The sequence below is a fragment of the Astyanax mexicanus genome, chromosome 10 (genome assembly GCF_023375975.1).
Source record: "Astyanax mexicanus isolate ESR-SI-001 chromosome 10, AstMex3_surface, whole genome shotgun sequence".
Classification (NCBI taxonomy): domain Eukaryota; kingdom Metazoa; phylum Chordata; class Actinopteri; order Characiformes; family Acestrorhamphidae; genus Astyanax; species Astyanax mexicanus.
Window position 1 is genome coordinate 36,734,369 of NC_064417.1, and position 25,953 is coordinate 36,760,321.

A 25,953-nucleotide genomic window follows, 5' to 3' on the forward strand; every position below is an offset into this window, starting at 1 on the left:
TTACTGAGGATATCAACAGTAAATAATAGTCCTAAAATGCTTGTGTAATTAAAATACAGCATGATTAGTCCTGTTTACTAGTGCATCTCAAAAGTGAAAAATATATATTTGTGTTTAATATTGTTCAGTAAACGGTCACCTTATGTTTAAAGCAACACATTTAACTTTTTTTTATTTTAAGTTTAAACTACATATTCTAGTAAACTGGGTTAAGGTTAGGACAGTAATTCTGGTTTAATTAACTTTTAGCCAGGTAAAAATGATTTGGAATATGTCACTTTACATGTGTAATGTATAATTTCTGTTAAATTATGATATTCTCATGATCTTCAGATTTTCTGAGATGCATTAGTAATTGGTTTATGCCAAAACCAATGCAATAATAATTGCAAAAATGTTTTATATAGATATAAATGAAGTAAATACTGAATCCAAACATCACCAAGTTTAACAGTCATATTTCTTGTCTTCATTTTCTTAAACAGGATATTTTCTCGCAGAAAAAGAAAGGATAATAAAACGTAGGTAATGTTCTTAAAATGTTTAATTATATCCATGTATCAAATGCAGTAATTTTTCAAGTTTCTTTTGTATTCCACAGGTTTCCTTTCTCCAAACTTTTAAAGAACAAATAAAGAAATCCAATTTCATGCAGTCTGTGCTGTGTTTATTTGATTTATTTACATGTGCCATGTTCTGTTTTTCTTTAGTTGTTTACATGTGTTCTGTATTTTTTTTTTGTATGTTTTAGGCAGCCTCCCTATATTCTGGCACAACATATCATGTTCATCTTGTTTGTATAAATAATAAAAGCTGTTGCAAATAATGTGGTTCCTATTCATAATCCAAATAATTCTGCATAAAATCTTCAAGTGGTGACTTCAGAATATGGACAGATCTTTGTATTCTTTGACTTCGTTCTTTTCGTGGTGAACTCTCCATAGCTGCAAGCTGAAACTTCTCCATCTTCTTTTCAACCTTAAATAAAAACATCAGATTCACTTTTAGCGACAGCATTTACAAAATGTGATAATTATTATTAACATAAAACATTTAATAAATATTACTAATAATACTCTCTCATGGGTTGCAATAGTTGATTCTCATTTATTAACATGACCTAAATATAAATAAAAATGTATAAAAGACATCACTAATAAATATTGCACTGATTACAAATTGCCCACACATACATCTAGACCTAGTTACCAGCCTGAGAGGTATATAGTAACTGTAATAAATCTCCTTTATTTAATGAGAGGACCAGCCTGAGAGGGGTACAGTAAGTGTAATATAGCTCAATATATTTATTTAGACAGTGGCCAGTACACTAAGCAACATACTTTGCAGCAAAGTGTAAATACGGTATTGCTAAACAAACCGCTAACTAGGTAGTTTCTTGTCTATAATCGCACAGTCCCACAGCTAACTAGCAAGATAGGTAGCTATAATTTAGCAAACTAAGTTACTATCTCAGATTCTACAGTAGTAATTATCTTCTTCTAATTAATCTAGTGTTCGTGTTTGAAGCTCTTTCTGAAATGAACAGAGGAGCTTTATTTATTTAGTTTAACAAGGTATATCTGGATATCTATCTTAATTTAATATGTTTACAAACCACAGAGCAAACCGTGGTTAAAGTGAGGATTTCTACAACGTTTAAGTGATATTACATGGCCACAGTGGTGAGGTAAATGCCCTATTTTCAGCTGTTTTACACTCACCTACTCGAGAGGAGCAGCGGAGGGGGCAGTGACTCGGGTTGAGCGGCTCTGAGCCGTGAGGCGCTACCTGTCACGTGATCTTCGGAGCGTGATGTGATTGGCTGGTTGTTGGCTCGATTGAAGACTGAATCGATTGCTCATCCTGTGTGTCCTGGATGTTGACAGCGAATTTTGAGCGTTGTATTTTAGCAGTCGAATTTGACAGGTCGAATTTGAGCAACCTGAATTTATTTTAATTGAATTTTTAAAACTTGAATTTTTGCTTTTGAATTTTTTTACATTAAAATAAAATAAGTGAAAATGATATACTGAACAATTAAAGTGTTTAATTCAGAGGCAAAAAAATCACATGCAATAATTCAATGTAAAATAATTCAGTGCTAAAAATTTAAGTGCTTTTAAATTTCAAAGTCTGGTGACACTGTTTTACTTCCATATCAGGGCTATTGGTGGTTTCTTGCAAGTTGTATTCCAACTTAGCTTTCTGTTTTTTAATTGATTATATGATATTTGTTTAAATGCTGATTTTTTTTCACATTCTTTAAGTCTTATTTTTCTACAGAGTTTGGTCAGAGAAAGCTGTGCATACTGTCTCCCATATGCAGCTCACCGTCAGGCTGGAAAAAAAGCCAGATCAGCAGTTTTCCACAGGCTTGAAATTTGTCACCTGAAAGAAACCTGCCCCTGTTTACAGTCTGCTTTCACTCTGTACTGCTCCAGCATATTCTCTCATGAATATGAATTTTGCATTGACAGCAGACAGAATTTTCATTTGGGACAGACTGCTGAGTAAACAGACTCACGGAGGAGACATGTAGGTCTCAATAACACCTCTTAGGACTGTAAATGTGCACTTATTCTGTACGTGAGAGAAGCCATGCACAGAGAGCCACAATACAGTGTAGGCACAGTGAAGACTTTGTGAAAGCCATCCATGCCCACCCCTTACAGGTCGGCCCCCTTCTCAGTGGGCCAACCTGCCTGACTGCCAGTTACTAAGCTACTGCCTGTGTCGCTGTGGTAACCACATTTGGACTCAGTCTGCTTCAAGGTTGCCTTGCTGGTGCTGGATACTGAGCAAGAAACCATTACTGTAATACTGGTTTCACTGGCAAAGACTTTAAGCCTTATAATGTGCATGCATGCATCACCAGTCATAAAGCTAACTTTACAATTTCTACATTTTCAGTGGCCATTGAAAAAACACTAGTTTTAATTAAATAACAGTGTTCATTTTTTATTTTACTTGGCATCTAAACAGACAAGAAATATGTGAAAAGTACAAATAAAAAACTGATATAGAACATCTTCAAATGTTCATGTATTAATCATGTAATATGGACATTGCAATGCTGGAAGCCATGGGATAGCAGTATATAAACTGGTCATGAAGCTGGTCATTTCCTCAGAAGGTGACACATGAGTTGAATGAGTTGTGATCCTGTGACTGAGGTTGGACACTGGCCAGCATGCTCCTTACTGGAGTTCGAGTGAGACCCCATACTGAATGCCAAATGGACTGGACATTTTGTTTCTTTAGTTAAGTAGGAATTTAACATTCTTCACTTCACAGTGTGACCCGTATCCCAGGAATATGTCATAGAAGGCATTATCACCCACAGTGGACAGCACAGTGGGTTGTAATGATTGCAGCTGGCAGCATCTGGATAGAATTCCTTATGATTCTAGCAGACATCACATCTACAGTTAATACTGGAGGCCCTACATGCTTATCCTCTTCCAGATCAGTGCAGCTTCCTTTAGCTTCCATTGAACACAAGTTAGATACTATTTTCTGTCCCAAGACATTTGGCATGTCAGTGTAGTTACTTGTAAAAAGACCCAAAGCTCCTCAGGGTTGTGAATGCCATCACTCTAATAAGTCTTCCATCCAACAATGATGAATCATACAACACACAACACAAAACACATGTAAAGGGCATTTTATTCCTGAAATTAAAGAGAGAGTGAAGAAAAGTAAAGAGTGAAAATGTTTCCCTCTCATTTTCCACTGGTTTGGAACAGTTTGTTGGCTGAAATCGTTATGTTAATAAGTTCCTTGGCATCTTGTCATGGATCTTTGAGAGCTAGGAAAACATCACCAAAAAGAAGTTTACCTTCCTGAAGGCAATCTTTAGCTTAAGTACATCCTGAGCTTCCCCATAACTGTCTGTTTTAGTTCTGCATCTGCTCAAGCTTAAGGTAATCTACAAATGTACAAGTCTTCCATTCTGCCAAGACCTGAGTGTGTCTGACCTACATTGTTGCAAATATCCTCTACATTTAATTTATGTACTTTTTTATATGTTTAGCTAAGTGCAAAAAACATCTAAGAAAATAAATCAAATTAAATTATATACAATTATGCAGAATTAGTTGCTCAGGAGGCCGTCTGTGATAATACTCAGTGATAATACTCTTGCATCCAGACTGCAATTAACTGTCCAGTAGCTCCTCCATTTCCACTCACTGTTGCGTTTACGTGGATCTCCATGGAACTGTGTGCCTAAAGAATAATTATGGTGCATGGCAGTGGACAAATAGCTATTTTATTAAACGCGAGGTGACAAAACTCAGACATGTGGGTCCGGATGGGACTTAAAATACTTTAGGACCACAGAGATCAGAGAAAAACAGTAGATAATTCAGCCTGTAATTTTCTCAGAGGATGTCTGAGAAAAGCACATACATGGTCAATCCAGATGGATCCCCAATAAAAGAGAAAATTACCCCAGGACCCCCTGAGAAACTAATCCCATCCGGATATGGCTTTAGATTTTAGAGTCTAGGCAAACCTAGTATTCCTGGAACAGTTCTAGACTGATGTTAAGTTATTGTAACTGGTGGAGACCCTCCAGGGTCCTTTAGCTGTACCCCATGAATTATTTTACCTTCAAATACACACAGACACAAACACACATGCCCGCACACAAACACAATGACCTTCAGTTTTTGCTTTCTGAGCTGAAAGCACCATTTACATTTAGACTCCATAAATCCTTATATGTATTTTAACAATGCTGCACAGTTGGACACATGAGACCTGCCAGACTATTAGCTTTCCTATCAAAAGCCATTAATCATGCACATGCTAACAGTGTACCAGTATGACGTCAGATTTTTACAGATTGTTTGCTTTGCATTTAGCGCATGTGGGTCATAACACATAGCCCAGACTTCATGCAGTAGCTAGCAGGGTAGTTTGATGGAGCATTAGCACATGACTAAAAATGTTTTTTTTGGTACTACTGTATATAGCACCAAACTGGTTTCACAATAGCTATGAGTTTAAGAAGCCTCTTTCAGTAACACAACTATGTAAATTTAATTCTTTGCTAAGTTTAATAAAAACAAAACATACAGTATCTATTAATTAGCCCACAACATCAGACAAAATCTTTAGTACCGACCCAGAACACACGTAAACTGTTTGGACAGTTGGGCATTTTATTCCTGAAATTAGAGGGAGTGAAGAAAAGGAAAGAGTGAAAATGTTTCCCTCTGCTCATTTCACAGCCGGTAAGCAAAATGAGTCACCTGTGTCAACTGAGTCTGGAGCACAGCACAGTCAAATAAGGCCATCAGAACTGCCTTCTGGCCTGCCAGTCTTTAACCAAAACCAGGTTTCATTGTTATTACTTATATATATTTTAATAAATGTACCGTTTATTTGGTGCTTTATTTTGCCATATAATATACAAAGTAAGTGTTTTTAAGTTATTTTAAAGCTTCTTACTGCGTACTACAGACTCATAATAAAGCAGACCAGGTCGTAATGTTTCTAATAGAATGTGAAACATGTAGCAGTTATCGTTAGGAATGTAGGCTCTGTTTGAATCAGCTTTAACAGATATTCTGTTTCCAGTTCAAACAACATTGTTTCACATTCCTTTACCATATATGACCTCTATATTTTCTCTTTCAGTGCTAGACTGCTAGAGCCTGCTTCCAGAGATTTTAATAGACGTTCCTGATCTGGGAGATATGCTGTAGTCTGGACATCCATCCAGTCTGATTCTATGTGTTTGATATTTGACATAACTTTGTAACTCAAAGGCTTTAAAATCCTGCTTCTAGCAAGGTAACAATGCCAACTGTTGGGAAAAAAATAAGAGACCACTTAAAAATGATGAGTTTCTTTGATTTATCCAAATTTAAAACCTCTAGAATATAATCCAGATGAAGATGGATGATCACAAGCCATCAATCCAAGCTGAACTGCTTGATTTTTTTGCACCAGGAGTGGCATAAAGTTATCCAAAAGCAGTGTGTAAGACTAGTGAAGGAGAACATCCCAATATGCTTAAAACTGTGATTAAAAACCAGGATTATTCCACCAAATATTGATTTGCGAACTCTTAAAACTTTATAACCATGAACTTGTTTTTTTTTTTTTGCTTTATTTAATGTCTGAAAGCTCTGCATCTTATTTTGTTATTTCAGCCATTTCTCATTTCTGCAAATAAATGCTCTAAATGACAATATATAATAATATATTTGGAATTTGGGAGAATGTTGTCCGTAGTTTATAGAATAAAACAACAATGTTCATTTTATTCAACCATATATCTATAAATAGCAAAATCAGAAAACTGAAGTGGTCTCCTAATTTTTTCCTAAGCTGTATATAACAAACCCATCCTGAACTGATATACGATATACAGTGTTATACTCTTCTTATCCTCTTGGGTGTTACCATATACTTTACCATATTGATTGACAATATTGATATATACAGTGTATACAGCTATGGAAAAAAAATAAGAGACCACTTCAGTTTCTGAATCAGTTTCTCTGGTTTTGCTATTTATAGGTATATATTTGTGTAAAATTAAAATTGTGTAGAATGTTTTATTCTATTAACTACCGACAACATTTCTCCCAAATTCCAAATAGAAATATTATAATTTAGAGCATTTATTTTCTGAAAATGAGAAATGTAACAAAAAAGATGCAGAGATTTCAGACCTCAAATAATGCAAAGAAAGTTTTAAGATTGCCAAAATCAATATTTGGTGAAATAACATTGGTTTTCAATCACAGTTTTCATGCATTTTGGCATGTTCTCCTGCACCAGTCTTACACGCTGCTTTTGGATAAATTTATCCCACTTCTGGTGCAAAAATTCAAGCAGTTCACCTTGATTTAATGGCTTGTGATCATCCATCTTCCTCTTGATTATATTCCAGAGGTTTTCAATTTGGTAAAAATCAAAGAAACTCGTAATTTTTAAGTGGTCTTTTATTTTTTTTCCAGAGCTGTATAACATACACCTTAAAAAGAAGTCCAGGTGTTCTTTAGTAAAGGAACCATGACAACTCAAAGAACATTTTGATTATTGAAATGGTTCTTCCTATACCTCAAAAGCATTTTAAATATGGTTCTAAAATGCATGCCACCAAGAATACGCTATTTCACATATTAGCTCAAAAGGTTTATCATCATTTATGTATTAATTTCCTAGCTGTGGAAAGTCTGAGTTTACAGGACTAGAAGTATTAAGCATGGGTGAAAAGCATCAATCAGCGTCTTTGAGGTGGGGAGTGAGTTTTGGAAATGCTGGTGGGGGGTGGGGGGTGGTTGAGTCAGTCATGATTGAGTACTCCGAGTGGGAAATTCTTTCTCCATAAGAAACGGACTGGTATTTATTTGAGAAATCTTCTGAAGTGTGCTTTTATAGGTCTATTATAGGTCTACTGATCTATAATGTGTTAATTTTTGTTTACTAATTTTACATAATACTAAAACTTGTGAAAATTTATTTAATTTTAATCTGTTAATTCATTTAATATTAGTTCATATTACCATTAATCATAAATTATGATGAATGGCTTTAAAATACCGCAATTTGTGAGACAGTCCGATATCCCTTCCATAGTAATATACTGTATATTTGTCATGTTGTCTTAATGGACCCATTTATGCAAGTCTGTGCTTATATTTTTAGCATTTAATATGTTTTACAATACAATCGTTTCTTTACTCCTGTATCTTCAATCACTCTTTTCTGTATAGTTTTGGCTACACTGTAAATAAGGCTCATCATCATTGTTGCCCGGGTTTAAAGGTTGGCTAATATAACAGTAAGGGCCTCATTCAGCTGTAACATATAACATGCTGATGTTAGTAGGTCACAGGAAATACGTATACCAGGAGTGTAATGTCTGGTGCATGGTATGTGTGTGTGTGTAAGGATGTCTGCACTGTAAATGTGAGATGAGTGGGTAAACATAACCTCTCACCCCATCTCTCACCTCTGCGTCTGGAAGGCACTCATCAACCACTGGGCTCTCTAAGCAACAGACTAAAATAAAAAAATGAAAGTTAGCCATGCCTACAAGGCAGGGGAAGGCTATCAGAAGATTGCAAGAAATGCAAGATTTAGAGCAGAACTAAAGTAAAGTGCGAGCCGTAACTTTAGGGCCATTTAAGGTGGAATTTTCTTTTTATTTCCTTTAGCAAGAGATGTACTAAAACAGCTGAGTTTGACAAACACATTCATATAACTGTAAGAGTTCTATCTGCACTCTTCTTTTCTTTACAACGATATTTCAAGCAAAGACACAAACACAAATGAAACAGCATGAAATTAGCACAACTAATGATAGCAGTACTTCTCGTCACTGAAGCTTGGTGGAAAAAGGCATGTGCTCTTTTTAACAAAAGGTAAAATTACTTCATCTAGCCTGGCTTGGTAGTCAGTCTGCAAAAAAAAAGAAATTTAATTTCATCAAAAGAAGACCTTGCCAACTGTGAAGTATTGGGTGGATCTGTCATTCACGTTTTGGGCTTCTGTTGCTGCCAGTGACATTAGCAATATTAATTGATGAAAGGAATAATTCTCACATTAAAAAAAAACTGCATCAAATTCTAGATGCAAATAAGTCTTATCAAGTAATCTGTTGCAAAACTGAAACTGAAAACAGAATTGTAGCAGAACCTTAAAAAATTGTGCTTGCATTGCGTTGCATTACATTTTAGTTATGTTGAAGGTGTGTTTATGTAAGTTTCTCTATATATTCAGATTGGTCAAATTTAAATCAAAACCGGAGGTGTATAGATTTAAATCTGACCAATTACCCTTACAACTGACATCATTCAGGAGCATTCAACAGCTCCTCTCTCTCTCCCCTCTCTCTCTCTTTCCACCTCTCTCTCTCTTTTTTTTCTCTGTCTCTCTACCTTCGTCCCTCTCCTCTCTCTCCCTCCGTCACTTAGCTAAACTTGTGTCCAATTTGAATAAGACCTCTTTCTGCTCCCAGCTCCCAAGCAGTCAAAAACAGCAGGATCCAGGATTTTCAATTCACCCAAGCTAACCAACGGCAACTGCTGCTAAAGCCCTGGGTCATTATAAGGAGCTAAGACACAGCAACAAGAGCAGAAGACAAGGACAGGGACTGCATTCATTTGGTGAGTTTTAGATCTTATTTTATATAATTTTTTTGTAAATATAAATTTGACCTATAAGACCAGTGTAATGTGTACAGTATATATTTCACTGCAGCTTTTTAAATACTTACTATATTATTATTATTTAACCATAGGTGAGCTACTTGACACTTTTTTTGATGATGATGATGATGATGATGATGATAATGATGATAATGATGATGATGATAGTTATTTCAATATGTGACAGTAGATTCAGGCCCTTTTTAACAATTAAATATTACACATATATTTAAGTTGTGTCCAGTTAAACAATATACTGAGTAATGGCAGGTGACTTGATGAAACCATCTCTATGGATGATGAAATCCTTTTCGTGAAATAAAAAATTCATATAAATTTCATATTTCTGCAAAGTTAACAATCTGTGGTTTGAAAAAATCTAGCTATCTATGAATCACAGTTTATGTCCTGCATACATGTTGCAAAGTTTGGAAAATTACATTTGTATAATTTTAGGTTTTGCAAAATATATATATATATATATGTGTAAAAATTGCTAATAAAACACCTTATAAAATGATTTAAAATTAAAATATAAAGTACAGTTCTTGTATACTGGACTGTATGCCTCAGTATGAGTCAGTATGTTATATTTACCCAATGCCTCACTATGGTCCTGAAGCTGCTGACCTACCTGTTCCTGTGTGTGTGTGTGTGTGTGTGTGTGTGTGTGTGTGTGTGTGTGAATGTGGACACTGTTCTGCCGTGTGGCTCTCCCGGGGCTTTGGTGGGCGAGGGTCTGCAGTGGAACACAGCTCAGTGTTTACATTGGACATAACGCAGGCCTCGGCTCATGCACACGGCCCGAGGCTCGAACAAACCTCTGCTTATTGGCCTTTACCTGATGGGAAAGGAACACACCACAGTGCTGGACTGAATGGACACACTGTGGAGGCCTCCACCCCTCCCTCCTCCCCGGCCTGATGAGCTCAGAATACAGTGCAGGCATGAAGCTGCATTTTTTAAAACCTGCATTACCCTGTATGTGTGACTGGCCATTAGGAGAGCAATTCTCCACAGTCAGCATTTATTACACAGCTGACTATTGAGCTACCTGGCTAGGTCTCCTGTGGTGGGCTAGTAGCCTGAGAAGTTTTAGCACTTGTCAAGTTTAAACACTGTTTAAGAGGTTTAAATGGGCAGTTCATTGGTTCTTGGCTTTAATATAAATGTATAGAACTGTAATTGGTGTAGAATCATTGGATTGTGTGGAGATTCTTTAAACTTTATCATTCTTTAAGCAACCAAAGACACTTCAGCATTTCTCAAACTGTGCTGTTACACTAAAAACTCTCTTATTATGAAAATCTCCATCATATCTAACATAAACCTAGAATTGTGCACTGAAGTATCTATACCCACTGACAGGTCTGTCAGTGCAGGTTGTGAACCGAACTGGAAGTTTTGAGACGTTCCTTTCCTAATCATTATTAAAAATTTTGGAGGGCTCAAAGTGGTCTAGCGAACTAAGGAGCTCCCACCTTGCTCTCTCTGGGTGGGTAGATGGCGCTCTTACCCCACATCATTCTGTGAATTCCAAAGGGTGATGTCGATCAGCACATGGCGTCTGTGAGCTGATGTATCAAAGCCGAGTCGCTGCGCTTTCCTCCGAGTGCGCTGTGATGCTGCTCGGCAATGCTGCATCAGCAGCAGTTGGAAAAGAGGCGGAGTCTGACTTCACATGTGTCGGAGTAAGCATGTGCTAGTCTTCCCTTTCCTGGTGTTGGGGCATCACTAGTGATAGGAGGAGTCCTGATGAGTGAGTTGGGTATTTGACCACGTGAATTGGGGAAAAAATGGGATTAAAATTTGAAATAAAATTATATTAAAAAAAAACAATTCTGAGATATGGCTTTCCAGTGGCACTGGCACTATTATCAAGAAATTGCTGGCAATGTAACAGCTATTAATTATGGCCAGGGGTCCATTAAACTGGCTTCTCTCTCTCTCTCTCTCTCTCTCTCTCTCTGGGTGGGTGTGATGGCTCTGCCTCCCCCAAAGCACTTAGTGATATGCTAGATAGTGCAGGTGTGTCTTAACTGATGTAACAGAAATATCAATTTGTGTTCCCCTTGAGCTGCTACAATAGTTTGTATTATTATGCTTTGAAATCCTTCTCAAGAAATTAGAGACCAAGAAACTGGTCTTGAAGACCGTAGAAAACACAATGCTCTACAGACTAATACACTGAAACTGCAACTTGTCTTGCTTTTTCTAGGTGGGTAGATGGCGCTGTCTCCCCTTACCAATCCCATTGTGATTGTAATTCCTCACAAAGCCATCGACTGCCTTTATCTCCATCTGTCATAAAACCATCCACCTAAACCATTTTTTGTAGAATATCCTACCACTTGAACACACTTGCCCAAAGAAATGGCTCAGTTGTGAAGGTCTTTGGCTCGCTCTAGGCGTTTCCCCTCCAAAACAATGGTTAGAGCAGACCAATGAACATCTGGCTGAATGTTTTAAGTGTAAAGCCTACATTCACAGATGCAAAAAGTGGAAGGTGATGAATAAAAGTTACCTGGTGCTGTAACACATTCCAAGTTTAACAAAACATCCAACAGCTAGTTAGCTATGCTCAATATAGTTCCAAATAATGTTAAACAGCCTGTTGGAACGTGGGCTTAGCATAGCTAGTGACTTTATGATCTATGGCCAGATTTTCTCTGATTGCCAACCTTTCTTTCAGACTGCCTTAATTAATCTTACAGTGCAAAAGCAGAGTGAATTTTTCCACTGGATTCCCGGTGTAATTCATAAGAGTTGACCACTACAACTCAACTACCCTAAGTAATGAAAAGAAAGGGTGTGATGCTGATCCTGCAGAAGGCTTGTTCCAGCCAATCATTTAATCGTAACTCTAAGTGTAACTCTATTTTTTAGAATAATGTCAAAATACCATTAAAAACTAATTTTGGAAAAAAAAATTAAATGTATCAATATTATTACAGCGAGAGCTAACTGAACACTGAGATGGAAAGACATTTAAACATAAGAAGATGGACTGAGCTACTAATCATACTGCAACCAGACAGCAAAGGCCCTAGACTATGGTGACTATAGGTTTGTGAGATGCTGTGCTGTCTTTGCTTTCTGCAGTCATTGGTCTTAACTGAAGCTGCAATATATAGAGAGGTGTTTAGTCCATCATATTAAAAAGAGCTTTTTTAATGAAAGATAAGATGTGTTAAGATGGTTTTCAGGCCATTTTATGAATTACCTGGCTGACCTTCAGATGTACTGTAATATAAAATGCACAGATATACAGAAGGCAGATGCTATTCCATATGTGTATCTAACACAAGTTCTGTAAATATGACTCTTCTTGTCTTGTCTTGAAATGTAAATGCTAATAGACTTTTTCAAAAATGTTTTCTGGATTCTAATCATTGAAGTCCACTCTTCTTCTTTAGCTGTGTCTGTTCCCATGGGAGTAACTGTTAAGAATAAGCACAAAGCACAAAAATGACAATTTTCTTTAGGATTTATAGTATGATATCCTGTTTTGGGGCAGTTTGTTCAGTTCATTGCTCCATGCAGAAATATATATCGGACACTCATAAAAATGTGCAATAAAGGTTCCTCACACTCAAACACTCTTTTCAAATAAGCCTTAATAAAGATTTTTTTTATTCCTTTAAAGACATTATGTTTTAAAATACCATTGACATAACCTAGACACAGAATGAGCAGTCAGCTCATTTATATTAACAGTGAACAGAAACACTGTCTGTTCACACCCTTCAGGCTGTACCTGTGGGCTGGTCAGAGAGGAAGCTGCTCAGACTGCAGTGGGCTGGTCCATTCATTCTTCCACTCTCACAGATCCTCCACAACTCCACACTGATCTGTGACAGATGAGTAAACACTACCCTGGATCCACAAAGTGTGTGGAATGTGTGTGTTCCAGCAGCCACACCTGTTTGATTGAGTCCGTTTGTGAGAGTCTGGAACAGCTAGGCTTGTGTTTGTCTATGGTTACATTTCTGCAGCTTGATGTTTGTTCCTGAGTAGGAGAATTTGTTTGGGCAAATGTGTTTGTGCAGACTTTGCTTTATATATATTACGATATAAAACATAAATGAGGCTTTGTTCACTTAGTTTTACCTCATTTTATTGTTGTATTTTTTGTATTTATGCATTTTTATATTGTAAGACAGTCATATTCATCACACTTGTGTTACTCCACCTTTAACCCATCCGTGCAGTAAATGGTGCACATGGTGGGCATCCACTGCTGCAGCACCCAGGGAACAGTGAGAGTAAGAGGTCTTGCCAAACCCGGGATTCATTTTAAATTTAAACTGTGTATTAAAATCATTATAGTGTGGCTTAGGGAAAACCTAAAATATCTTACATATATATATGTGTTTACATACATGCAAACATACAAAGCATAAAAAGCAGACTACAACTTCCTATATCTCAGTTGAGATGCAGTAAGGTCTGGAAATTAAGATATCTTATAAAAAGAGCTGAATTTTAGCTCAGTAATCAGACTTCTCTGACCAACTAATTATCAGAAAAGACCAGTTAGCTCATCAGCTAAGTATCTATAAAGAAAACAGACTGCGGTTTCTGAAACTAAGGAACAAAAATCTTCTTTTTTTTGTTGATGTTAGTATTGCAGATCAAGGTAATAAAAAAAAAGCCAAAATATAAAGCTTGGGGTTTTTTAACATCTTTATGTTTTGTGTTATTCTGGGAGTTTTTTGGTTAGTTGCAAAACTCTGATTATTATTAAAAAACAACTTCTGACGTTTTATATTAAACAAGCATACATTTAGTTAATTTGCTCACTGTATAGAATGAAGGTTTCATTGAGAACAAGCCAGAAAATGGATGCTATGTAAAGAAAAGAAGCATTTTGTTACATTAACCAAGAGAGCTTGGCTAAAGCTAAGCCAGCAGTGTGTGTGATACTTGCTTTAGATTCAGTTGAGCTTTTGCCACTAAACACAGAGATACGACAGCCTCTTCCTGTAGCATTAGAGCCTCTGATAGAAAGCTCTGTGAGGATACTGCCAAGATGAAAGTTGCTCAGTGCATTTAAAAGAGCTTTATTCAGGCACGACTGAGAGAGGGCCAGCCAGGCAATTATACACACAGAAGCCCATTATCACTGCATCAGCGGCACAATGAACGCATTTTTAAACCTAATGAGTTAATGAATTTTCCCCTCTGAATATACATATGGTGAGAACATGTCCTATTCAGTGGTGTGTTCTTCTTCTGTAGCGTTTGTGCATGTGTGTGTGTGTGTATGTGAGCAATTGTATGCAGTTATGCAAATTACCTTGTTACATCATACACTGATATGAACTTAGAACTAGTTTGGTGTCTTGTGACTAGTATTGTGTCCATTTCCCATGGAAGCTACAATACGTTCATTGACCTGTGGAAAATGAGTGTGGGGTCTCCTGCATTAAATTTGGAGGTGATTTCTGACAGAATCACTTGCTGTTGGTTCACACAGACAATTCTAGCCAGATGCCACTAGTTACAATCATTACCTCTCATGTGTGGTAATGATTTCTATGATATATTCCCACTACTCACGTGACTCTGTGAAATGATGAGGAATGTTAAATGCCTGCACAATTTCAGAAATGGAATGTCAACTTGCCATGAGCTTGCTGACCAGTGTTCAACCCCACTCACAAGATAACACCTTACACCTTAAACAGGTGTGAGCATTCCCAAGCCGACCCCTGAAATAACACCAAATTTTGCTATCCCATGACTTTTGGCTTGTCAGTGTATGGCAAGAATTATGTCGACAAGGCCTGCTACTTTTTAAAATATATTTTAGACAAATATATGCTCACAGAAATTATTACGATAAACAATATAGTGATTTTAATTATCATTTTATGCCACAGATTTCACCTGTTTCAAAACCAATGAACTTTTTACTATAGTGAGAACTATAGTAAACATGTTAAAATATCCTAAATAAAGTGATAAATAAGAACACATATTATCAGGGGCTCCAAGTGGTCAAGCAGGCTAAGTGCTGCCACTATGATTAGGAATCCTGTTCATGTAGTTTGCCATCAGCTTCCGGAGCCCTGAGAGAGCACATTTGGCCTTGCTCTCTCTGGGTGGGTAGATGGAGCTCTCTCCCCACATCACTCCAAAGGATGATGTCCGCAGCACAAGGCGTCTGTGAGCTGATGTACCAGAACCGAGTCACTGCGCTTTCTTTCGAGTGCGCTGTGATGCTACTCTCTAATCCTGCACCTACAGCAGTTCAAAAAGAGGTGGTGACTGACTTCACATGTATCGGAGGAGGCATGTGTGCTAGTCTTCACCCTCCTGTTGTTGGGGCATCACTAGTGATAGGGGGAGTTCTAATGAGTGAGTTGCATAACTGGCCTTTTTAATTTTTAGAGAAAATGGGGAAAAGGGTAATATTGAGATCATGCCCGTATATTGTTTAATGTAAATGTAAATATAAATGTAAATTGGTAATGTAAATATTAAGACAGGCCTACTTTTATCATGTAATTACAATAGTAATATTGACTGTGCTTATTTACAGGTAAAACATGGCTGCTTTTCTTCTGCTGTGTGTCTGCCTCGGGGTTGTTTCTGCATCAGTGCTGTTTGGAGATATGGATGGTGAGATATAATGTTCTGACTGAGCTTTTCTCATTATTGTGTCACAATGTATATATATATAAATAAAAGAAAGACAACCTTTATTTTATTGACACTCTTTAAAAAAAGTCCTGGTCAATAAGACAGATAAGACCATGAATTTATAACTAAAAAACAGACAGGGAGCGTGCACCAAAATGGGAACAGAACAACTGTCACATTACAACAAATCAAGACAAATGGAAAGCACAGAGAGGTTTAAATCCTCAAATACAATCTGAAATAGCTGGAAACGATGGCAGAAAAACACAGGAGCTAGGCTTGGATATATTAGTAATCTGAAACAGATTGTGGAAAATTGTAGGTAGAGGTGGGTACCTAATTACTATGTATCTATTGAAATATTAAATAACTGTAGCTCCAGTTCAAAGTATATTCTTATTACTCCTACATCTACTTATTAAGCATATTTGTTAGAAAAGAAATGGGATTTTTAATCATTTTCAAGGTTAATGTGGCCTTATTCTGTTTTTAGTCTGGCTAATTTTAGTTAATAAAAAAGAGAGAAATATATATATAGTAATCTATAGAAATGCATTGTAAATTTTCATTTTCAGCATCTATCACTACAGGCATGTGTCCATGTGCTGATATATGCTAAATTGAGGCACTGCTTTTAAAACCCTTACAGAAAGGCATGTGACAAGCAGTGTGTGTGTGTGTGTGTGATTTGTCTCTGATCAGATCAGGACAGCTTGCTGAGTGTAAGCATCCCAGTGGAGCAGCCACTGCGTCCCCTGCTGGGGGGGAAGACGGTCATCCCCTGCTACTTCCAAGACAACACAGTTCACGACCCCGGAGCCCCCACCATTAGCCCCCTGTCCCCACGCATCAAGTGGAACTACATTTACAAGGGTAAAATCAGCCTGATCCTGGTGGCCACTGAGAGAAAGGTGCAGATCCAGCCTGAGTATGAAGACAGAGTCACCCTGGTCAATTACCCCTCAGTCCCCACTGATGCCTCCATAGAGATCACAGAGCTGCACTCCAAGGACTCCGGGACGTACCGCTGTGAGGTCATGCAGGGCATCGAGGACAACTACGACTCAGTGGAGATGCAGGTTCAAGGTGCTGCTGCTCCATACTAACTGTACATAACTATACATAGTTCTATTTTTTTATTTTGTTTCTACATAGTAAATGAATACTGAAGTAATCTAGACAATGAAGGAACACATAAGGAATCATGTAATAAACTTACTAAGGGTGCTGTTAACTTGCAGTTTCTGAGGCTGGTAACTCTTATGAATTTATCCTGTGTAACAGAAGTAACTCTAGCTCTTCCTTTCCTGGTGCAGTCCTGATGAGAGCCAGTTTCATCATAACGTTTTTGATGGTCTTTGCAACTGCATGTTAGGATGCTTTTAAAGTTCTTGACTAATCAAGAGGTGCTACTTTAAAAAAATTTAATATATAACATTCTGGTTTATTTAACACTTTTACTAAATAATTCCATATGTTCCATATGTTCTTAATAGTTATTAATCTACAATGCAATATATGATATAATAAAAATATGTTTTACTGACCTCAATTTTAGTTTTTATATTTTTATTAGCAAGGAGAACTCTTTAATGTGAATGAGCCAGAATGTCAACCTTGTGTAATGTTTTATTTCTGTTTTATTTGTTAATATATAGTATATTTCTCTTTAAAAGGATGTAGCTAGTTACTTTTTAATTATTCAATTATCATTATCCTAGTGGCACAAAATTGTTATTTTTTCTGGGCCAATATATCAGTAAAACAAACATAGTTATCATGACTGCCCTATTAGCTTATGTATAACAGAAAATATAATATTTACAGGTATTGTGTTTCACTATCGGGCGATCACCAGCCGCTACACTCTGACCTTTGAGGAGGCCAAGGAGGCCTGCATCCAGAACAGTGCAGTTATAGCCACACCTGAACAGCTGCAGGCTGCTTATGATGACGGCTTCCATCAGTGTGACGCAGGCTGGCTTTCAGACAAAACTGTCAGGTAGTGGGTTCACTCACATCCTCTTACAAAAACTGTAGTACTGTATGTTTGCAACTTTTAATTCAGAGGTTCTTTAGAACTATATATATAAAGAAACATAACAAATTAGTTGATGTTTCTTTTTAAAACCATGCTCCAAGATATCAAAAAAAAAATTACACTATTGTTATTATTAAGTCAAAGAACACTTTCCAGTACTATATATATATACACCGAAACTCAGACTCATAATAAACTGGAGAGTTTTACCAGTAGAGCTTTAAATTAAATTGGAATTGTTCTTTTAATTCACTCTATTCATTATTACCTCACCCTTAAGAAATCGTGCATCTTGTTGCACTACATAACATTACCATCAACTAGCCCCATTACAGTAATTACATTATTATGTTGACTTTATTTTGGAAGAATTTTATTTATATATTTTTTAGGATATATATTTTTTACAATTTATATTCCAAATTCAGTTTCTAAATGCCCTAAATATGTTCTCATTATAACACTGGCATGTTTGTACTTGAGTTATGGGAATAGGGACTGAAGTACTTTTAAGGGGACTATTGTACTTTTAAGGGCAAAGAAAATGAAAATGTATAAACTATTAATATGTTCCACAGATACCCCATTCATGAGCCAAGGGAGCCCTGCTATGGAGACAAAGAAACCTACCCAGGTGTACGAACCTATGGAGTCAGGGATGATAATGAGACTTATGATGTGTACTGCTTTGCACAAAAGATGTCAGGTAATAAAGAGATATTAAAGCTAGTATTAAAAGATTGCAGTGTGTTGGCTGTGTGTTTTACCCCATGTCTGTAAACCCCTCTGTGAACTCCAGGCAAAGTCTTCTACTCCATGTATTATAAGAAGTTTACCTTTTCCGAGGCATCAGACCAGTGTGCAAAGCTCGGAGCACGTTTGGCCACAACAGGGCAGCTGTACTTGGCCTGGAAGGCTGGGATGGATGTATGTAATGCTGGCTGGCTGGCAGACGGGAGTGTGAGATACCCTATCAACATCGCCCGGCCACAGTGTGGTGGGGGTCTCCTTGGTGTAAGGACTGTGTATCTATTCCCCAATCAGACGGGTTTTCCTCTGCCTGACTCACGCTATGATGCCATCTGCTATGAAGGTGAGTACTGTAGTCATCTGTAAGTTTATATGTTACTAAACAAATTATTATATATAAATATATATATATATATATATATATATATATATATAATTTCTTTAGTAACATATTAAATGTCTTTTTTATTTTATATTAGCGGCGAATTATAATACTATGTAAATCATGATGAATATAATAAGGAACAATTTGAATGAAGTTACACTTGTAAGCTTTACAATCACATTTCACGCAGAACCATTTACACCTATCTGCACACACTGGTTAGAAGCGGCCAATCGCACACAGCGCACTTTTAACCGGAAAAGACCGTCCACCTGTAGAATTGCATCAGGCACTGAGGAGTTGACCAAGCATATCTGAGCACACAGTCATACCCACATTCATACTTAAACCAACAATTTAAAGTCTATTTAAATTTTTCTGGGCAATTTAGAATATCCAACTCTTTACCTGATCTTCATGTTTTTGGACTGTGGGAGGAAACTGGAGTCCCCAGAGGAAACCCTCGCAGACACAAGGAGAACATTGAGACTTCACCCAGCTAGGGACAAAGACAAAGACCATGACCCAGTGCTGGGAGGCGAACGTGCTAAGCACTAAGCCACCGTGCCACCCAAAAGGTGGTTAAAATTTAAGACTGACATGGCCAATATTTATTAACCTACACGTACACAAGTAGTGTGTAACATTATAATTTGTAAAGCAACCTGTCAGTTGTTATTGTTATGTTATTAAGGTGCTGTAGAAGTTCCTAATGGTGTCCAGCAATTATTCATCCCATGATACCTGGAAATTTTGGGAGATTTTGCAGATAGGTCTGACAACACAGCTGGCCATGGCATAGCATCTGTGTTTTCAGGGCAAGCTCATGAGATGGCATGCATAGCATACAGCAGTGTGTGGGCGAGCAGTGTCCTGTTGCAAAAGCGGGAGTGGGAGTGTGTATTTAGAAAGGGTAGGGCCAATATTTGCAGGAACCTATTAATGGAAATTAGGCTGTACAAAATTGTACACAATTTAACCCCAATAAGTGCCTGACGTCAGTGCCTTCACACAAAGGTTTGTTGGTCATCTTCACCATGATGAAAACCCAAAAAGTGTGTAATCTAATTCTAATGAAAAACAAATACATTTTTTATTACATTAGCTCAATGTAATACTCATATTACTGTTTATCTTTCATTGCTCAGGAGAGGATGAAGTACCCAGTCTGCCATTCCCATTGCCCAATGTTTACAGCACCACAGAGCCAGAGTTCAGCGTGGGCACCATCACCCCCAGCCCCGCCGTCTATACTGAGACTGTCACTACTGAGGGGGAGGTGCGGGGTGAGCTGGTTACTCAGGAGCCCTGGAGCACCACCACCATAGAGGCACCCCTACCACTACCTCCCACCATTACAGGAAACATCACTGAGGTGGTGGAGGAGGTGATTGGTGTGGCTACAGCTCAGCCTGGTTTCGGCCATGAGCTGCCTGGAGATAATGTCAGCACTGGTGAGTGTGAGCGTGTGGGTAGGATGCTGTTCGTGGTGTGTCAACTGGTGTTTGCTATTGTTTGATTTCATAAGAAAACTGCTAATAACCTCACAATTTCTTTTCTAGGTTTAGAACCTAAAGGTGTGGTGTTTCACTACCACTCGGGATCCAGGCGCTATGCTTACACTTTTGAGGAGGCTCAGAGGACCTGTCAGCAGATGGGGGCTGAAATAGCCACACCTGAACAGCTGCAAGCAGCATATGAGGCTGGTCTTCATCAGTGCAGTGCTGGGTGGCTGAAAGATCAGTCTGTCAGGTTGATACTTTACTTTTTTATGTTTTATGTTCCATTTGTACCAAACAAACTGTGCAAAAAAACATTTTCCTTTACTCACAACACATCTTTGAAGATGACAGTTAGAAAACGACACTAAAGCTGACTTTAGAATTGATCTATTGATACAGTCATATGTAAAAGTTTGGGCACCCCTATTAATCTTAATCATTTTTAGTTCTAAATATTTGGGTGTTTGCAACAGCCATTTCAGTTTGATATATCTAATAACTGATGGACACAGTAATATTTCAGGATTGAAATGAGGTTTATTGTACTAACAGAAAATGTGCAATATGCATTAAACCAAAACTTGGTTTGCAAAAGTATGGGCACCCTTATCATTTTATTGATTTGAATACTCCTAACTACTTTTTACTGACTTACTGAAGCACAAAATTGGTTTGGTAACCTCACTGAGCTTTGAACTTCATAGCCAGGTGTATCCAATCATGAGAAAAGGTATTTAAGGTGGCCAATTGCAAGTTGTTCTCCTATTTGAATCTCCTCTGAAGAGTGGCATCATGGGCTCATCAAAACAACTCTCAAATGATCTAAAAACAAAGATTGTTCAACATAGTTGTTCAGGGGAAGGATACAGAGATTTAACCTGTCAGTTTCCACTGTAAGGAACATAGTAAGGAAATGGAAGACCACAGGGACAGTTCTTGTTAAGCCCAGAAGTGGCAGGCCAAGAAAAATATCAGAAAGGCAGAGAAGAAGAATGGTGAGAACAGTCAAGAACAATCCACAGACCACCTTCAAAGAGCTGCAGCATCATCTTGCTGCAGACACCATCACTGTGCATCGGTCAACAATACAGCGCACTTTGCACAAGGAGAAGCTGTATGGGAGAGTGATGCGAACGAAGCCTTTTCTGCAAGCACGCCACAAACAGAGTCGCCTGAGGTGTGCTTTTGCTATTTGTTATTAGATATATCAAACTGAAATGGCTGTTGCAAACGCCCAAATATTTAGAACTAATGATTAAGTTAATAGGGGTGCCCAAACTTTTTCATATGACTGTATCTACACATCTAAGAGTTAGGCCAAGAGTAAACATGATATCGGTTAAATGTGTACAGTAAATGGCCAGGTGCAATACAAAAACAAGACCAGTTCCAGAGTGGTCCATGTGGTAATAAGTTGCTCTGTATTTTGCCCTCTTTTCTGAGCAGGTGCCCTATTGTTCATCCTCGAAACAATTGCTCTGGAGATCAGGGAGATGCTCCTGGGGTGCGTACCTATGGGATCAAACCTGCATTTGAACACTATGATGTATATTGCTACATGGATCAAATTAAGGGTAAGTCTGATATATATATATTTTTAGCATGTAAGGCAAAAAGTATGTTAGCTTTTTTAGACTCCCTGAACTCAAAACCATGCTCTGCCATCTTCAATAGCTTATTTTATTATAACACGTGTCTGATTAGACACTAAATCTTGCCTTATGAGGGCATAAAAGGGCTTTCCTTAGAACCTTCACTTAAGTAGTATACCTCTTGGTGAGAAATCGTTGACTGATAGACATGCCTGTTTGATGCACCAGCCGCATTTTTCAGTTCCAATTAACAGACTTTGAAAGGAGGCACATCGCTGAGGAAGACTAAGAGAGCAAGGACAGTTTAACAGCCTACAAGTGTAATGGATCTATAGGCCTAGCCTAATTTCAACTGTACAGTTTTCATTTTACAATTCATTTCATTGTAATATTGTATTCTTCTACATATATCATCATTACATTCACACATAAAAAGTTTTGTTTTTTTAATAAGTGTAGATAAATAGGACGACATTAGGATGATAACTGGAAAACTACAGAAAGCTACAGAACATATGTAGGTCTGCTTACTATTGAGTGTTTTGTAAATGTGTGCATTGTAAATCAAGAATCCTGCTTGTAACAAACGTGACTTAATATGCTATATATGTTGGTGTTGATTGGAAAGCTGATATGTTTTCTTTTCCATTTTTTCTCAGGTGAGGTCTTCCATGTTAGCACCTTGGCAGGCTTCACCTACTATGAAGCAGCTGCCCATTGCCACAGGCAAAATGCCACCATGGCCTCACCTGGAGAGCTGTATGCAGCGTGGAGTCAGGGTTTTCATTCCTGTAGCCCAGGCTGGCTGTCTGATCTCAGTGTCCGTTACCCTGTGCAAGCCTCACAGCACGACTGTGCTATGAATAAATCAGGAGTTCGCACTATTTATGTTAACCCTAACCAGACTGCATTTCCCAGCCCAGATTCCAGACATGATGCCTACTGCTTTAGAGGTATACAGTGCAAGGCACACCAGTGTTCAAAATGTAAGACATGGGAATGCATCAATACTGAAGGCTCCTTTTTGTTTCCTAGCAAATCTGTCTCTGCTAATCAGCGAAGATCTGCTGAACGCTACATGGGAAGGCATCGACCTCAACACTACATATATAACAGAGCTTATAAGGCCTGGTATTTTCTGCATTTGATATCTTCTATATTTCAATGTGATTAAACCAACGTGTTGCAGTCTACTAAATATCACTGTTATGTTCTTCAGCTCGCCCTCTTGTCCCTCCTAAGTCTGTGGAGGAGATTGGTTCTGGATCTGCTTCAGGTGACATCAGTTCTGGAGATGTATCGGGCAGTGGAGCCCTCAGTGGAGATGTATCAGGGAGTGGAGCCCCCAGTGGAGATGTATCAGGCAGTGGAGCCCCCAGTGGAGATGTATCGGGCAGTGGAGCCCCCAGTGGAGATGTATCGGGCAGTGGAGCCCCCAGTGGAGATGTATCAGGCAGTGGAGCCCACAGTGGAGATGTATCGGGCAGTGGAGCCCCCAGTGGAGATGTATCGGGCAGTGGAGCCCCCAGTGGAGATGTATCAGGCAGTGGAGCCCCCAGTGGAGATGTATCAGGCAGTGGAGCCCACAGTGGAGATGTATCGGGCAGTGGAGCCCCCAGTGGAGATGTATCGGGCAGTGGAGCCCACAGTGGAGATGTATCGGGCAGTGGAGCCCCCAGTGGAGATGTATCGGGCAGTGGAGCCCCCAGTGGAGATGTATCAGGAACTGGAGTGCCCAGTGAAGATAAATCTGGCAGTGGAGCCTCCAGTGGAGATATGTCTGCCAGTGGGCTGCCAAGTGGAGATGTATCTGGGTCTGGGCAGAGTGGTGATGGTTCAGGCATCTTTGTGATCTTACAGAAAAGTGGAGATATACTTTCAGCAGAAGGATCTGCCTCAGAGGGCCCTGAGGAGGCTGGAGAGGGGAGCACAATCACTTTTTCCCTGGGATCTGGGGACATCAGTGGTGACCGTTCAGGATCAGGTGACTTGTCTGGATCTGGTCAGGACAGAGATGGTTCTGGTGATCTTTTGTCTGGTTTTGGCAGTGGAGATATGATCACCTTCATTGACTACAACCACATTGACCTGTCCATCCCACACAATAAAACCGAGCAGGAGTTAGGTCGAGGACACCTTGAGGAGAGTGGATTCAGTGGGCTCCACAGTGGTGACATCATGAGTGGGTCTGGATTCAGTGGACTTGATAGTGGTGACATCATGAGTGGGTCTGGATTCAGTGGACTCGATACTGTTGACATCATGAGTGGGTCTGGATTCAGTGGGCTTCAAAGTGGTGACATCATAAGTGGCATTGTATTTCTGAACTCTGAAATGACTGACCTGACCAGAAGACCTTCAGTGGAGCAGGAGGCGTCTGGAATTTCTGGTGATGTGTCTGGTGATGTCAGTGGCTTCCCCACTGCTTCTGGAACATATAGTTTTCCAAGCCACCCATCTGGTGAGGAACTGAGACCTATTCTAGAGAATGGAATCATTTTGCTGACAGACGATAAGGCCATGGAACTGACTTCCGGAGCTGCTGAGAGTGAACTGCAGGGTCGTCACTCTGTGATGCTTAGTGGAGAAGGCAGTTCTTCTGAATTTCACATGGAGCAGCTCCCCACTGTTCTGCCTACTGAATCTGTATTTGAAGAGGAATTGTATATGAGTGGCAGCATAACTAACACCACCTTTGCAGACACAGAGGAAGATAATGCCACTCATCTATCACATATAAATGCCACCAGTGCGGCAAACATCACAGTAAACTACACCACCCCTCCTGCCCTATCACTCGAGACACCAACCGCAGTGAAAAAGCCCACTGCCTCTGAGGGTGAATATGCAAAACTAGACATACCAGACATTTTATTAATTTATTTTCTTGAGATAAATACATGCTCACCAGTGACTCACTTTTATTCCAATGTGTTGTGACTTTTTCTCCCAACCAGCAGCCCCTGATTTCTGTTCTCCAAACCCCTGTGGTGATGGACTATGTTTTGTGCATGATGGAACCGCTGTCTGCCAATGTCCAGAGGGGTTTACTGGTGAAAACTGTTCAAAAGGTAAGTAATAGTTCAACTGAATGTTTTACTCTTACCTTTTAGTTTTTAGTACTGAAGTAATGAGTCATTAGTAATATAGCTGAGTGGCACTGGTGGAGTTAAGTTACAACTGACAATATAATTAACTAGGAACATGGAGCATATTTGGAAACCAAAAATATTTCGCCGAAAATGGCAGAAATCGTTAACTATTTTTTTTTGTCATATTGCAGTATTTACTCCTAGTCTAGCCTTGTATATAAAAAAAAAACTGCTCAAAAGAATGCTGTCAGAGTGCCAGCAAACAGCTGAGAGTTTTTATTTTTACCCTTAAAATATTAAACTTAATAAAGTGTTCAGCATGACCTTAATGCCTGGTAAATGTCTACTACTCCTTTATATTTGGCTGTTTTCCAGCTAAATAATACATGCTTTGCAGGGCTAGGATAAAAACATTAACTAAGCTAGCTAGCTTAGCCTCAGAATTGCTACTTTTCAAACCCCAGGTAAATAATACATCAATAAGTTTAAGTTATTTTTTTAAAACAGCAATCATTGTCAAATCTAGTCACATTTTGTGAAAACCTACAGATGCTCCCCCCTTTCTCTCTACCTCTGCTGGGATATTAATATATTAGAATTTTAGTTTTGTAAGACAAAATGCTAATGCTAAAACACTCTTAATATTAAAGTTAAATGGAAAAATTAATAAAATCCTGTGGAAATAAACATGTTTTTACATATTCTTTTTTCAGCCAAATGTTTATTTTACTCTTTTTTGCCCTGAATTTTTCATTTAGCGCATTCCT

The 25,953-nt window shown here is 38.4% G+C and overlaps 1 protein-coding gene and 1 long non-coding RNA gene across 3 annotated transcripts in view; one reads left to right on the plus strand and one right to left on the minus strand.

Moving 5' to 3' along the window:
- Positions 1-526: 526 nt before the first annotated feature.
- On the minus strand, positions 527-1,996 carry LOC125804761 (uncharacterized). Its single transcript, XR_007440942.1, has 2 exons — positions 1,725-1,996; positions 527-978 (listed from the first exon to the last, which is right to left on the minus strand). It is a non-coding gene; the product is annotated as an uncharacterized LOC125804761 (long non-coding RNA).
- A 6,814-nt stretch (positions 1,997-8,810) lies between these two features.
- acanb (aggrecan b) overlaps positions 8,811-25,953 on the plus strand; it is a 32,999-nt gene continuing 15,856 nt past the window's right edge. The window contains exons 1-13 of one of the 2 annotated variants that reach the window (XM_049483790.1): positions 8,811-9,134; positions 15,724-15,803; positions 16,527-16,910; positions 17,652-17,826; positions 18,444-18,571; positions 18,665-18,958; positions 20,149-20,454; positions 20,563-20,752; positions 21,949-22,076; positions 22,754-23,047; positions 23,130-23,225; positions 23,314-24,933; positions 25,052-25,165. In XM_049483790.1, coding sequence (XP_049339747.1) covers positions 15,731-15,803; positions 16,527-16,910; positions 17,652-17,826; positions 18,444-18,571; positions 18,665-18,958; positions 20,149-20,454; positions 20,563-20,752; positions 21,949-22,076; positions 22,754-23,047; positions 23,130-23,225; positions 23,314-24,933; positions 25,052-25,165 — 3,802 coding nt within the window. In that variant the 5' untranslated portion in view covers positions 8,811-9,134; positions 15,724-15,730. The remainder of the gene's footprint in view (positions 9,135-15,723; positions 15,804-16,526; positions 16,911-17,651; positions 17,827-18,443; positions 18,572-18,664; positions 18,959-20,148; positions 20,455-20,562; positions 20,753-21,948; positions 22,077-22,753; positions 23,048-23,129; positions 23,226-23,313; positions 24,934-25,051; positions 25,166-25,953) is intronic. The other variant, XM_049483791.1, reaches the window with a different exon arrangement.